The sequence below is a fragment of the Ranitomeya variabilis genome, chromosome 3, assembly GCF_051348905.1.
Source record: "Ranitomeya variabilis isolate aRanVar5 chromosome 3, aRanVar5.hap1, whole genome shotgun sequence".
NCBI classification, from domain to species: domain Eukaryota; kingdom Metazoa; phylum Chordata; class Amphibia; order Anura; family Dendrobatidae; genus Ranitomeya; species Ranitomeya variabilis.
Genome location: NC_135234.1, coordinates 28543553 through 28560157, shown reverse-complemented (window position 1 = coordinate 28560157; position 16605 = coordinate 28543553). Strand labels below are relative to the sequence as shown.

General features: G+C 40.5%; 1 protein-coding gene across 2 annotated transcripts in view; it reads right to left on the bottom strand.

The window, feature by feature from the left end:
• Window positions 1–16605, bottom strand: part of DSCAM (DS cell adhesion molecule) — a 518766-nt gene that overhangs the window by 139478 nt on the left and 362683 nt on the right. The window contains exons 24-26 of one of the 2 annotated variants that reach the window (XM_077293859.1): window positions 13308–13406; window positions 9051–9275; window positions 856–1146 (exon numbers count right to left, since the gene is read on the bottom strand). In XM_077293859.1, coding sequence (XP_077149974.1) covers window positions 856–1146; window positions 9051–9275; window positions 13308–13406 — 615 coding nt within the window. The remainder of the gene's footprint in view (window positions 1–855; window positions 1147–9050; window positions 9276–13307; window positions 13407–16605) is intronic. The other variant, XM_077293860.1, reaches the window with a different exon arrangement.

Sequence of the window (16605 nt, the reverse complement as noted above, 5' to 3'; positions counted from 1 at the left end):
CTACTATAATACTGCCCGCTATGTCCAAAAATATAACAACTATAATACTGCCCCTATGTACAAGAATGTAACTACTATAATACTGCCCCTATGTACAAGAATATAACTACTATAATACTGCTCCTATGTACAAGAATATAACTACTATAATACTGCCCCTATATACAAGAGCATAACTACTATAATACTGCTCCTATGTACAAGAATATAACTACTATAATACTGCTCCTATGTACAAGAATATAACTACTATAATACTGCTCCTATGTACAAGAATATAACTACTATAATACTGCTCCTATGTACAAGAATATAACTACTATAATACTGCTCCTATGTACAAGAATATAACTACTATAATACTGCTCCCTATGTACAAGTATATAACTACTATAATACTGCTCCTATGTACAAGACTATAACTACTATAATACTGCCCCCTATGTACAAGAATATAACTACTATAATACTGCCCCTATGGACAAGACTATAACTACTATAATACTGCTCCTATGTACAAGAATATAACTACTATAATACTGTACCTTATGTAGTAGAATATAACTACTATAATACTGCCCCTATGTACAAGAATATAACTACTATAATACTGCTCCTATGTACAAGAATATAACTACTATAATACTGCCCCTATATAGGAGTATAACTACTATAATACTGCCACCTAAGTAGAAGGATAGATAAGATAATTTTCATATCACAGTAAAATATATATTTTGAGTTAATTGTTATGCATTATTAATATTGACAAGTATTTACGACAAGTTGTAATTTATCAGAATTGTATATATTTTACTAGAACATACTAGATACTGAGAGTCATATACTACTTACTGCCATCGTAATTCAGTGTTGCAAAATTGGCCTGCTTTTCGGCGCAGCCTGCACTGTTGCACACTCTCATCTGCAGTTCGTACCACATTGCTTCCTGCAGGTCATACAGTATATAGGACTTAGACAAGGAGGTCCTCTGCGCCAGGGTCCACACCGTGGTGCCAAACGGTCGGTATTCCAGGTTAAACGATGTGATCGGACATCCGCCATCATTCCAACCAGTCAGGCTCAGTCTCACTCGCGTGCTGTTAATACTGGCAAACAGGTCTTGTTCTTTTGAAAACTGAGGTTCTAGAGACCAAGACAGAAAGGAAAGAAAAAGTTATCACTACTGAAGATCAAGATGGAAGAAAATGCATTAATAAATATTTAGAGTGTCTGCTGTTTGGTAGAAGGTATGCCCAATGATACGATAATCATAGGGCCCGTCCACTGATCACCTATGTGGGAGTTCAAAAGCAATTGTTCATTTTCGCTGCAGCGCCACCACAGGGAAAATGAAGTATTACATGATGTATATTGAATTCTATTGGCTGTCCATGTGATACACTGACATGCCAGAAACAGAGACCCTTTAGTGTAGGTGATCTCCTGCTAATATATCACAAATTAGAATACAGTCTAAACCAGACAGCTCCATTAATTAACAAATGTAGATATGAGCTGTGATATCCCACTGATGAATATTACACGTAGCTGACGTAGCTGATATCAGGGAACAATTAATTAAATTCAGTTGTCCGGTCAGTATTGATAGGACAGACAAGTCGTACATCCCACTGAAGCTTCACTGCCTACAAGGTCACCAATGTTGCCCAGATAAACGACCCTTGAAGCAGCTCAGAAGGACACGTCCACAATTACTGTAAATCTGAGACCACCCAAAGATGTCTAAAGACACCACGGAGGCAAGTAACCATTATTACATAACATATATCCCTCCCCGATCTCCATACATGGATGTGTATACTAATATTGATACTTGGATGTCTCCACTAATCTCCATACATGGACAATTTATCTCCATCCATGGATTACTGTGCGGATCTCCATATATATATACTGATCTTCATACTTGGATGCCGCCTCTGATCTACATACATGGACGCCTCCACTGATACATCGACATCTCCACTCCTCTTCAGACATGGATTGCTCCAGTGATCTCAATTCACGGCCTCCTTCTTTAATCTCCGCTCATGGATTCCTCTTCTGATCTCAATAAATTGGACACTCCACTGATCTCATTTTAAAGATGCCTCCACTGATCTAAATTCATGGTTTCATTCACTGATCTCCATACATGGATGCCTCCACTGATCTTCACACATGGATGCCTCCACTGATCTTCATACATGCATGCCTCCACTTATGTTCACACATGGATTCCTCCACTGATCTTCACACACGGATTCCTCCACTCATCTCCATACATGGATGCCTCCACTGATCTTCATACATGTATGCCTCCACTCATCTCCATACATGGATGCCTCCACTGATCTTCATACATGTATGCCTCCACTTATCTTCACACATGGATGCCTCCACTGATCTTCATACATGTATGCCTCCACTTATCTTCACACATGGATGCCTCCACTGATCTTCACACATGGATGCCTCCACTGATCTTCATACATGCATGCCTCCACTTATCTTCACACATGGATGCCTCCACTGATCTTCACACATGGATGCCTCCACTGATCTTCATACATGTATGCCTCCACTTATCTTCACACATGGATGCCTCCACTGATCTTCGCACATGGATGCCTCCCACTTATCTTCACACATGGATGCCTCCACTGATCTCCATACATGGATGCCTCCACTGATCTTCACACATGGATGCCTCCACTGATCTTCACACACGGATTCCTCCACTGATCTCCATACATGTATGCCTCCACTGATCTTCACACATGGATGCCTCCACTGATCTTAACACATGGATTTCTCCACTGATCTTCATACATGTATGTCTCCACTGATCTTCACACATGGATTCCTCCACTGATCTTCACACATGGATGCCTCCACTGATCTTAACACATGGATTCCTCCACTGATCTTCATACATGTATGTCTCCACTGATCTTCACACATGGATTCCTCCACTGATCTTCATACATGTATGCCTCCACTGATCTTCACACATGGATTCCTCCACTGATCTCCATACATAGATGCCTCCACTGATCTTCACACATGGATGCCTCCACTGATCTTCATACATGCATGCCTCCACTTATGTTCACACATGGATTCCTCCACTGATCTTCACACACGGATTCCTCCACTCATCTCCATACATGGATGCCTCCACTGATCTTCATACATGTATGCCTCCACTTATCTTCACACATGGATGCCTCCACTGATCTTCATACATGTATGCCTCCACTTATCTTCACACATGGATGCCTCCACTGATCTTCGCACATGGATGCCTCCCACTGATCTTCACACATGCATGCCTCCACTGATCTTCATACATGCATGCCTCCACTTATCTTCACACATGGATGCCTCCACTGATCTTCACACATGGATGCCTCCACTGATCTTCATACATGTATGCCTCCACTTATCTTCACACATGGATGCCTCCACTGATCTTCACACATGGATGCCTCCACTGATCTTCATACATGTATGCCTCCACTTATCTTCACACATGGATGCCTCCACTGATCTTCGCACATGGATGCCTCCACTGATCTTCATACATGGATGCCTCCACTGATCTTCACACATGGATTCCTCCACTGATCTCCATACATGGATGCCTCCACTGATCTTCACACATGGATTCATCCATTGATCTCCATACATGGATGCCTCCACCGATTTCCATACATAGATGCCTCCAATGATCTTCTTGCTTGGATACCCTGACTGATCCTCATATAAGGATTCCTCCACCGATTTCCATACATGATGCTTCCATTGATCTCCACTCATGGATTCCTCCACTGATCTCAATAAATTCGACACTCCACTGATCTTAATTCATGGATTTATTCACTGATCTCCATACATGTATGCCTCCATGATGCTTCCATTGATCTCGACACAAGAATTCCTCCATTAATATTCATACAAGGATAATTCTACTGATCTCCATACATGGATGCCTCCACTAATCTCTAAATAGATTCATCTACTAATCTCCATACATGGATGTCTCATTCAATGTTCATACTTGGATGTCACCACTGATCCCCATACATGAAGGACTTTATTGATCTCAATAAATGGGTTCCTTCACTGATGTCCATACATTAATTTCTTCCTTGATGTCCATACAAAGATTCCTCCTTGGTCTGTATGTATGTCTCCTCTGACCTCCATAGAAAGATTAAGTTAAACTAAGGTAAGAATACCTAGATAGGGTGAAGTGTGACCAAAAAATTACACTGCCACCAAGTTTGATGTCCAATTGGGAAAAAGAAAACCAAAGATATTCTCCAGAAATGTTAAGGCAAATACAGGCAAGTGAAGTTTGTTATAAGAAAGTTTCATTTTACATAAGTAATTATCCTTTCTTATTGACTTAATAATCATGGTTAATGGTCCATAAGACGATATCATGCAGGTGCTTATTATTTATAGCATCAGAAAGTAGTGACTCTCACGCTCCATTACTTAACAGTTGATTTTGAGATGTAGAGTCTGCAGCTGTCGCTGTATTATATATTATCCATTATTATAAAATAATAATTATAAAATTCAATCCCATGCAGGAGTTCTTATGGGGACCAAAGAAACTGGCATGCCAATAAATCCTCTTTATGTTTTATACATAGGATAAATCCAAAGATTATAGTCCAGACCACCAGAAGATGCTCGGAAAAGGACTATCCAGCTTGTTCCTTGCCAGAAATGCCCGTGCAGGTATCCTTTCGAGGCACAGGCTTTATTAAAGAGAGGTTATTGCTGGGTGAAGACTCTACTTGCTGCTGCCCAGCCTACTCTGGAGAGCTAGGGAATGGCACTGGAGCCTACCTTGGCACCTATCTAAGGTGCTGGTATCTAGTCATTCTTTCACATCAACCTTGCCCTGGATAACTGTCTCAGCCTGTATACTTCTAGATCCAGGATGCTTTTGTTTTCCAATAGTATTTCGTTTTTGAATCCTTGTCTCAAGGCCGAAGTGGAGAGCGGCTTGAGAAAAAGCCTCTCAACGTGGAAGATCAGTCAGGTCAAGCATTGCAAAGACAACCCATTGATGTGTATGAACACTGTGTAATACTTAATGTAACCCGCGGAGGTGCTGGAGAGGAACTGAGCACCTAATCCCAGGTTCCCCCCTCAGATAACAGATGATCCTTGAGGGTCTGGATAGAAGAGACACTTTTCGAATTGCTTACTGTCAATAGACTTCTAACAAACTGCTATTGTCCAAAGCAATTTTGGAAGGAACTGGAATAAAATTTCACAAAAAAAAACAATCCTGAATAAGCTAGTCCTTCTCTGATGACTGATTTCTATACATAGTAGTAGCGCATGTTATCAAACCCTACAAATATGCATTTGTTTCCCTCAAAATCTAATTTCTGTGGCCACTTTCCCAATAAAACCAGGTATGAAACTAAGCTTCTGGATGGATAAATGACCAAGCTGAAGGAACTCAACCAATTGGACTTCGAATAACATGATTTTGTGGGAGCCCCTTTAATAAGGGGGATTCTTCTTACTCCTTAAATCTACTGTTTCTTTGTGTTATGCCGGGGTCACTCCAGCATCTATTTGGACTGCTTCTGCTCCTGTATTGACGATCCTTCATTTCAACTTGATATCTCATCTGTCCGATTAAGCTACTAGTCCCCAATTTGGTACATTGTCACGAGTTCCTCCTCTGGCCCTCATTTTCTTCTGCCATTGACATACAAGGATCAATATGCAATAATAATTCATAAGTCGGGTGCCATGTGTCTATAAAACAATATTTGCTAAATCGAAATCCAAGAAAAATTATGCCAATGCTGGAAATCACTTTTGATTTGGTACTTTTTGGGTTGGAACTCGGAATAATAAAAAGTTGCACTACCAGAAATGGTTTCTCGGGGACTAAATATAAGAGTCCTTATAAAACAGATAAGAATATGAACATGAATACTGATGGGATTGTGGAAATCATTTTGGAGCAACTGGTCTTTGTCGACCTTTCGACTTATGGTCTTCACATAGATCAAAAGATCTATCCTGTTAGCATATACTTGTTGACACCTCCCAGACAGGGACTGGTATCGGTGGGATCTGTGGGTAAATTTGTAAAAGTTGTCGATCCAAAGTCTCGTCCAATTATCTTTTAATAATAAATTTGTCCATTCAAAGCAAGTGGGGGCCACGTCATTTCTGGATGTTCAGGATTTCCTTAGGGTCAACTATGTTTTGTAAATCTGAAAGGATCAACACAAAGGAATCAGTTCACTTTCGTAGCATTGAAGTTTTGCTCATCAGAATTTTCCTAAAACGTTGGTAGATAGTGCGGGCAACCATGAGGCCTCAGACACAAGTGAACTTCTACTTTGGAATACTTCAGTGTCAATATGCCTCATATTTTGTAGCTTCACATATTCCAAGTTAACACTTTATATTACCCTTCTCCATCCTGCTGACTCCGAAAAACTGCATTATCTGAAAAAAAAACAGTAGATATTATGTCTTCGCCTCCATTCGCTTCTGAAGTGTGTCTTGTGAATCTGTCGGGAGTTCTGATCTCGGTAACATAGGCTGGAATGGTTAATATTTCTCGAAGAGTACGGATATAAGATAGAAGATAAAGGTCAAGGAAAGAGCAGATTTACTTCTTAATGCGATTCTACCGAACACAAACTAACGGATCTACTTTCCAAGAAGTGCAAACTAGATATATCGATGTTGAAAGCGAGCAAACAGTGCCTGACCCAGGAAAATATATGCGGGTTTACACTGCAAACCTATAAATATTTACAGCCACGCAGTGCGATTCGTATAGAAAATGACATACAGCAGCGACCTCTTAAAGTCACAATGCTGATAACCATGAATCGTGGTTACAGAACAAACTACATCCATCATATGCGCTCCTTAACTTGTTAGAAACTGTATCCCCTGCTTAAATATTAAACTCAGTTGTGAGGGTATAAAAAAAAAATCAATCATGTTGATTGACTTTTATCTCCTGTCCTGGGTATCCCGGGTTCTGCTTCCTTCTCTTGGGTCCGCTGCCCTCTGCTGTGCTCCACGTCGGGTTATGCAACTGGCCCAGCATGCTCCCATGGCATCATCCGCCTAGACCCATTTAAGGCCCAGTAACACACACCCATGTCTTGGGATTGAGACTCCAGTGATCCTTGGTTGGTGTGCTGCATTATCTGTACTACTGTTTCCACTCGCATCCATTCCTGCTGGACTCTACTCCATCTGTCCGTCTGCTCCTGAGTTTCCATACAGTCCTTGTCTCCACAATTGTGTATGTCCTTTGGAGGCTGCACCAACACCTGGAGTCTGTGTGCCCACCAAGATTAGGGGCTTAGTGGATCCACCTCACCTGGTAAGCCCAACCGCACCCCAAGGTCAAGAATCTGCCCACTCCTGCATAGTCCCTATAGAGTACATTAATAAAAGGTGGCACCTTCAATGGTTGGGGCTACACAATCTTTTTGGGTCCAAATGTCTATGATTTGCATAACCCATGTAACCTTGGTCAGGTCAGGATTAGTCCTTCCCTTTTCTAGGACTTTTATCTATATCAGGGGCTAAGCTAACATAGAGGCAGACCATGTGGCTACTATGGGGGCTCAGGAAGAAGAGACCACGCCATGGCCAGACAGATGAGTAAAACCTTACAGGATTCTTCTTTACAGAGGAACCTGATTGTGATAAACGTGTAAGGAGCTGGTCCAAGGGTCACAGGAAGAGGGCAAAACCCAGCACCACTACATACTCGCCACTGGAAAGGGACAGGGTTGATGAAAACCGAACTTGATATCATGCCCACAAGTGGGAATTTTAGTCTAGGGCTTAGATGTCCCAAATTTGGCAATTTAAAGAAAATTAGTCACCAGGTCAAAAGTGACCATTTTTTAATCTTACCTTATTCACTCAGCTGAGTATGCCGCTTTTCATTTTTTTAGAATCCAACATACAGGTCCCGACATATAGACCTTTTTATTTAGTGCTGATTTTTATGGTGTTTTCCAATGGGGCGGTGCTCATCGGATTCCCTGAGGGTGTGTCCAAGTAGGCTCCTCTGTATTATTAATCTGTAAGCCCCGCCCACTTGGAAAAAAACTCATAAATCAGCACTAAATAAAACGGTCCATATCTCTGGGACTGCATGGCAGATATATATAAAAAAATGAATAAAGTAAAAGCAAAAACAGGATACTACTGATCTGGTGACAGGTTCATTTTGCTGTTGGGCTCTGTTCACATGTCCGGTAGTTACTTTCTTTTTTAGATCCATTTTGGGATAATAAATCCAGGAATAAAACACTCCAGTGCAGGACTTAAAGAGATATTCCCATCCCCAAGATCCTATCTCAATATGTAGTAGGTGTAATAATAAAAATATTAGCCAATACCTCCAATTAGAAATGTAGCATAGTTCTTCTGATTCACTATGTCGCTTTGCCCATGTGCAGGGCATTGCAGTAGCTCAGGTATCCATGGTTACGAAAACTCATATAATGACAGTTATTTAGTTGTTAGTGGTCGTAACCATTGGTACCTAAGCTACTGCAATGCCCTGCACAGAAGGTAAGCGACATAGTGAATCAGAAGAACTATACTACATTTCTAATATTTTCTAATATTATTATTATTACACCTGCTACATGTTGGGATAGGATCTTGTAGAAGGGAATATCTCTTTAATTATTTTAACATTTCTTGCTTTCCTTCGTGCTATCCATTTCTAGCTGGATCTAAAAAAACGTACTCTATGCAACTTTTATGTTTAGGAAAAAATAAAACGGATATCAAAATAATGGATGACATTGTTGGTTTGTTTTTTTTTTACTACTGGATTTGTTACAAGGAGATGATAATCGGACATGTGAGCAGAGACTTGGGCCCGAGCTTCACTGTATGGATATACATAACAGAATACATAACAATAAATCACATTCATATTTACTTATAATTGCAAAAGTCATTAATAAAAGGAAAAAGAAAAAAACTGGATGACGTATAATTACTTCCTGCTTTGGATGGGCAGGACAAGACTCCAGTACCTTTCCCAAGGGTTTTTGCCTCTATGATCTCACTGATGCGTCCCGGCCCCACTCCATTCTGGGCTGTCAGAGTAAATTTATACCAAGTGCCGCATTTCAAGTTTTCCAAACGGTAGGAACGTTCGCTGGGACTGATGGGAAAACTGCCCCATTGTTCACTGTTATCCTCCGAATACTGAAGGATGTAACCTGTGACATAGGCAAGAAAAAAGAAAATATCCAACCGATTATACATTAATCATGAAAAAATGTAGAGCAGGACACGATGAGTTAATACAAAGGAGAACAGGTTAATATTCTGTCACTGTTACTAACAAAGTAACCAGAAGAATTTACCTCCTTCCTGGGCCTATCCTGTGCTTCTACACAGCAAAGTAAGGATAACATGGCAGATATTAAGGAACCAGGTTATAATAGGATAATTGAAGCAGTATGATACAGGGGCAGAGACCCTGATTCCTTCGATGCATCACTTAGTTTACTGGCTGCGGCAGTTGTGATACAATCTCAGTTTTCTCTGCTGCAGATCTAGCGGAGCTCGAAATGCTGATTCCTGTATGACCCCGCCCACACCACTGATTGGACGCTATATGTGTACACTGTATCAGTAGTGGGGGCAGGGCTGGACTAGGAGGCATGAGACACCTAGTCTTCTAGTGATAATCTCCTGCTGATAAAATACTGATTTTATTGAAACAGTGTCATGACCCAGTCCGGCTTTTGAGTCCTGTCTGCCCTTTTCCCAGGCTGATCATGTCAAGGGTTAACTTTGCTCTGCCTCATTCTGGCTTCAGGTTTACTATTTAGCTCCCCTGCATCCTGCAGGCGGTGTCAGTTATAGTTTCTGCCTACCGTGTGTAGCTGATTTTGCATACCCTGCTGCTTTGCTGACTGTACCCATGTCTGTTTATTTTCCCCTTCCCGTCCTGACTCTGTGTTCCCCTCTCGTGTTTGGATTCCCTGGTACCTGACCTGACTTGGATGCTGACCTGCTGTTTTGTTTGTTGTCTTTGGGATATCTGCTCCTGACTGGTATTGACCTATTTGGCTTGTTTCTGACCCTGTGCTTGGTTACTCCTTTGGTACTGTGCCACAGACTAATATCGACCCGGCTTGTTTTACTATTCCGCTGCCACCTGGTGGTGGCCTCGCTGCTGAAAATTTTAGTATGCGTACTATATGTACATAGACACCATACCTGGAACCTCTGTACAATCACTGGTGCCCCCCTCCCTTTTTTGCCACAAAATGGCTGCATAAGAAGCAGAGTGTAAAGTCAGTGACCCACTCGCTTTCACTACCGAGCAACAGTCCTGCGCGATGATCTCAGCATCATGTCTTCCCATGGTCCACGTGACATCAGTGGACAGGCGTGTGGGGGTCTCACAAACCACAGCACCAGGGGCAGTGATGAAGGTACTAATTGTCATTGTAGGGTGGAGAGAATGATTCCACATGTCTATTAGCTCTGTTAGGTCACATGACTCTCAAGGCGCCAATCATTTTTTTGGGAATGTGAATGGAGTAAAAGACCTGATGGAACATAAAACGACTAAAACCAAATATTTGTAATAATAGTAAACATGCTTGAAGATGCAAACTACAAATCTAAGAAAAAAGTTTCCCTGTAATTTGCTCTGAAGCAGAATGTCTGAAAAACTCATATTAATTTCAGCAGATGTTCACACTTTGCTGCTGCTCTCCAGTGTTGGACTTTTTCCCAAGCTGTCTTTGTTCTCCTGTAATAAAGAAAAACTGTCCTGGGAAAGCAGGGACGTAAGGGCGCAGGTCCTGCTATGTACTACTATTATTATTGATGATCCAATTTTTTTTTTTAAAGAGACAACCTTACCGATCTGTCTAATTGGAAAACAAGACGGCTGCGGCGGCATGCAAGTGCCCTATGTTATGCTTGTTTTATATCTCCTGATTAATCTTACTTCCTTTGTGTAGACTTTTCAACCATTTTAGATCTTGTATTTGTTTCAAAAACTTAAACCTTAGAAACTCTGAACAGTCCCTTCTTACTAAATGGTTTTCTTCTTTTGCTACCTTTTCTATAACACTGTCACAGAGGCTACCACAAGCCACCACTAGGGGGAGCTCACTGCATTCAGAGTTAAATAGCAGCTGTATACTTCCTTATGCAGAGGGCTCCCTCTAGTGGTGGCCGCATGCAGCCAGAATTTTATCACTAGTGTTTAGTGTTGTCTTCAATGACCCAATTAGGGTAGTGCTACTCCCTCGGTGACCTTTGATCAGGTCATCAAATGAGTTTATGACTAAATATGTTTTCTCCATAAGATTCGTGACCACAAACGTAAGAAATCCCCGCAGGATACGAAAAGGATGAAACGTGTTACGGTATTCAGCTCACGAGGTGTCAGCGAGTTTTCTTTGATGATCTTGCTTCTTGTGAGAAAACAGCAGAAAACAACATCCTGACAGGACTTCTAAAAAAGAAATGATCTAATACCGAGTGAACAAAGCAATCACCAAGACGTACGCAAGGAATCTTGCCACTAGAAAAAGCCGGCAGATCCGACACTCTACACCGCGCCCTCTCCTGTCAAATCTTAAGATATTTCAGACAAATCCCATTTCCATAGTATGGGAAAGCTGGGTGACGATCAATATGGCTCCAATGGGGATTGTCACTCAGCTTTTGCAGGATCCTGAATGACAAATCTGTGCACTGTGTGCAATTAGTCACAGTACTCTTCTCATAACCTGGTCTCTTTATTTGGTTTGGACACCTAGGACCCCATGGATTTAGGGCCTGATAGCGACAACCACCTTGGCCACTTGTACAGTTAGGTGGGGGAGAGGATAGCCTATGTGGGTTGTCAAGGATTAAAAAACACGCCTTTATCTTTTTCCAGACACAGCTCCACAAGTTGTATATAGTTTTGTCGCTCAGCCCTATTCACTTAAATTGGAGCGAAGGTAAAATATTACTCACAAACTATGGACAAATGGGGCGCTGCTTCTGTAAATTAGCCGCCAAGTTTCACCATTTGCCCAAGTGCATCTAAAATTGAAAAAATAAATTTTACTAAGTGTCTTAATTCCAAATATTGTATCATCTGACCTGCTATATTGTGTCTCCATAGTAACAGACTACAAACAAACCCTATGTAGTCTGATCCTACAGTCTACGCTTTACTCTGCACTGATGCTCTAAAACGTCAGTGCAAAGTAATCTGTGTGCATGAGATCATGAGAGTGGGGAGCTGTCAAACACAAATGGACTCCCCCCATAAAGAACGTAGACATGGTTTATTACCATCGCTGCCTTCCTAATCACTGTATGAGAGCTGTGGATATAGGATGGTAAGCGATGTTGGCATCCCATAGAATGTAAGTCCACAAGGACAGGGTCCTCTCCCCTCTGCACCAGTCTGCCATCGTGAATTTGTTTACTGTAAACTATATCTATGACCCTGTATGTAACCCCTTTCTCATGTACAGCACCATGGAATTAATGGTGGAATATAAATAAATCAATAACAATCTGGACCCAGGAGGATGTGATCACTAGGTGTAGTGAGAGAGCAGAAGAAGACACTGATCAGGCAACCAGTTGTATGTATTTCACCTGTAACTGGGGCTAATATCTCAGCCCAAGGTACAGAGGAAACCTGCAATAAAAATAATATATTTATATGTTAGAATACCCCCCTTCCTTTTAAGACCTTATAGGGGACATAGGGTGTGACATAAATGATAAAAGCGAAAAAAAAAAAAAAAACTTAAAAAAAAATTAAAAATTGAGAATACGGCCTGTCTAATTCGCTATTTCAAACAATGTCCTCAACGAAAAAGACATATGCCCATTATATAAAAATGACTTCTATGGAAAGGGGAAAGCAATTAATGTTTTTAGCGTTTTTTGGGGGGATCGTTAAAAAAAAGATTAGAAAAATAGACACATTTCCTATTTTTTACTTCACCTCGCTATCAGAAAAAAGGAATATAAAAAAGACATAAAAATTAAGCTCCATGTATCTTGAGAAAAAGAAAGGGAAAAATTATTTGAATTTCTAAACAAAAACCTGAGCATGTGTTTGGTCAGGAAGGGGGTAAAATGGTCTGGTCCTGAACTGGTTGATGCACAAGACTTTTGTTAAGCTACTTTGTGAAGTCCTCATCATAAATCTGTTCTATGGATGAAGAAGAAGAATGATCAGCCTCCCCCTCCACATCCTGACGTTTTCTTACCACGGATAGAGCTCCCTCCATTGTCTCCCGGTATCCAGGAAAGGGTTATGGACGAAGATGTACTTTTGGACACGGTCAGCCGAGGTTGGTCAGGAGGCACTGGAAGAAAGCAGATAAGAGGGTGATGTATAAGCACGCCTGATCTACACTTGTATACAGAGCAATGGGGGGAGGCTCCTGCTGCAGTCACACAAAGCGGTCCAATCATAGGGGAGGTGGAAGGATGATCTTCTCGGAAAGCTATAGAATAATTGTACAGGTTTTACTGTACAGCATAGGAAATGAAAGGAGGATAGTAAGTACATGCACCACTTGTATGTTTGACAGGGTAAAGGGTACAATTGTGCAGCCACCTATTTTAGCCTACAAGAAGCAGCGTTATTTTATTTTTGGGAGTTTTACTTTATTTGTGCAATAAATGGTGAAGCTTTACAGTTTAGATCAGTGTGATTATGTTTTATACTTTTGCACAATTAAAACTGAAAAAAAAAACAATAGTTTTTGTACCATATTCTGAGAGCCATTACCTTTTTATCTTTTTGCTGACTGAACTGTGTAAAACCCATTTTTTTTTTTTTTGGCTGGATGAGTTAATGCTTTTACTTGTACCAATTTTACTTCTGCCATATAAGACTTTTTAATTGCTTTTTAAACAGTTTCTGGGTTATAAGATGAATCAAAACCAGAAAATCTAACATTAATTTTCTGTGGTTTATTTTTTTATTATTTTTTTTTACAGCATTTACCATGCCAGAAATTAAAATTATAATTCTGCAGAAAAAAAAGAGTACTTTTCATTTATTTTTTTTTTCATAGGGGAAAATGAGTCTTTGTGATTCCACTTTTATAAAAATGCATATGTATCTATAAAAAGCGCCACAGACATACGTCATATAAATAACGGATCGCTTTGACCCCCATTGCTATTCTTCAGGGCATTGTTATTCCAGGACACAACGATCATGAAATGATTGTAAAAAGTCAGAAAGGAACAATACTGGCAGCGGCGATACAGTGACGTGAAGCCGGTGTTCACAACGCCTGCAGTATGTATCCATGATAAACATTGTGTTCTTGGATCAGTACAGACGGCACCTGGCTGACACCTGCCTACAACAACTGGATGGGAGCAGTCTGCAATACCACGGCCTCTGAAATCTGTATATATATCACAGCAGGTGAGGCCTGATCTATTACCATATAAATAGTCTATCTGCTCCACGGCAGGTGTCTTCTCTTCTGCATCACATAAACCAGGAGAACAGCAAAACTGCTAAAAAGTAGATGAACAGCTCCGCAGCTGACTCTGGAGCTCAGAATACTATCACAATAGATATATTCTCCTATTGTAACAGATATATTCTTGATAAAACAGTACTGGTGAAAAGTTTGGACACACCTGTACAGGCAGTGGTTTTCCTTGTTCTTATTGGATTGTGCACATGTAGATTCAGACTGAAAAAAGCAAAATCGCGAAAGAAGCAAGGAGTCATGAAAAACGTGAGAAACAAACCCGGATGTGTTAAGCTTTATTCCCCTTTCCTTTCTGATGACAGCTTTACACCTTAATGGTTTCTTAATCAGATAGTAAATAATAAATAATAATAATAATAATAATAATAGTCAAGTGGAATGGATTAGAATGAGCAGGTCTGTGTCATCAAAAGTTCATTTCAGGAATCTCTGGCCTTTGAAAAGTGTTTGCTACCCTCTGGTGTGTCTTGAAGAGACCATGTTGGTACAGAGCTTCCCTATTCCTCAACTGCTCTAAGCCAGAATATGGCAAGAATCACTAGGCTCGAATAAAGAGAAGTGACAGTCCATCATTACATTATGGCATGAAGTCAATCCAGAAAATTGCTAGAACCTTGAAGGTATCCTAAAGTGCAGTCTCGAAAACCATCAATCGCTTTGATGAAAGAGAATCTCATAAGGAACTACTCCAGGAAAAGAAGACCTCTGCTGCCTCATAAACTGCAAACTGACAGGACCACAGATGACAGCCCCCCAAAAATGATTCACAAATATCAAGTAACTGGCATATCTCAACCTAAACTCTCCAGAGGAGAAAGCGAGAATTAGGCCTTTATGGTTTAAGTGTTGCAACGAAACCAGTACCAAGGACCTCAAACAAGAAGGAGAGATTTGCTTTGGACAATCAACGCAAGGACTGTACAATAGATGAGTGAAAATCTGAACTGCTCCCTGACAAGGCAAAATTTGAGAATTTTGATACCAATCACCATGTCTTTGTGAGATGTAGCAAAATTGAACGGATGGTTTCTACTTGTGTGCTGCCCACCGTTAAGCATGGAGGAGGAGGTGTGATGATGCAGAACAACTTTGCTGGTGACTATGCCACTAATTTATTCCAAACTCAAGGCACACTTGCCCAGCATGGCCACCACAGAATTCGCAGTGACCGCCATCCGAAGTGGTTTGCATTTAGTGGGATAAACATTTGTGCTGCAACAGTAATGAGATGTAAGGGCTACGTGACCAAGTAGGAGAGGAATGGAGGCCGCATCAGATGACATTGCCTCCACAATCTCCGGATCTCGGCCCAATTGAAATGTATTGGGATTAGTTGGACACACAGTAAAGGAAAAGCAGCCAACAAGTGTTCAGCACCTCTGGAAAATCCTACAAGACTGTTGTGTGCCATTCCAGGTGCTGACATGAAGAAACTGCAGAGATACCAAAACGGTGTAAAGCTGTCATCAGAGAAAAAGGACCGGTATCTGAAGGAATGTAAGGTGCAACACATATTCTAGTGTGCGCCACACATATTTCATTACCTCGAGTCTCTGCTTTCAGTCTGAATTTACAATGTGCACATTTCAATAATAACAAACAAAACCATCATATGAACAGGTGTGTCCAAAGTTTTGACCGGTACTATAGAGAACCGTATTTAAGTAATTACATTGTTGTACATAGGAGCAGTATTATAGTAATATTCTTGTACATAGGGGCAGTATTATAGTAGTTATATTCTTGTACATAGGAGCAGTATTATAGTAGTTATATTCTTGTACATAGGAGCAGTATTATAGTAATATTCTTGTACATAGGGGCAGTATTATAGTAGTTATATTCTAGTACATAGGGGCAGTATTATAGTAGTTATATTCTAGTACATAGAAGCAGTATTATTGTAATTATATTCTTGTACATAGGAGAAGTATTATAGTAGTTATATTCTTGTACATAGGAGCAGTATTATAGTAGTTATATTCTTGTACATAGGAGCAGTATTATAGTAGTGATATTCTTGTACATAGGAGCAGTATTATAG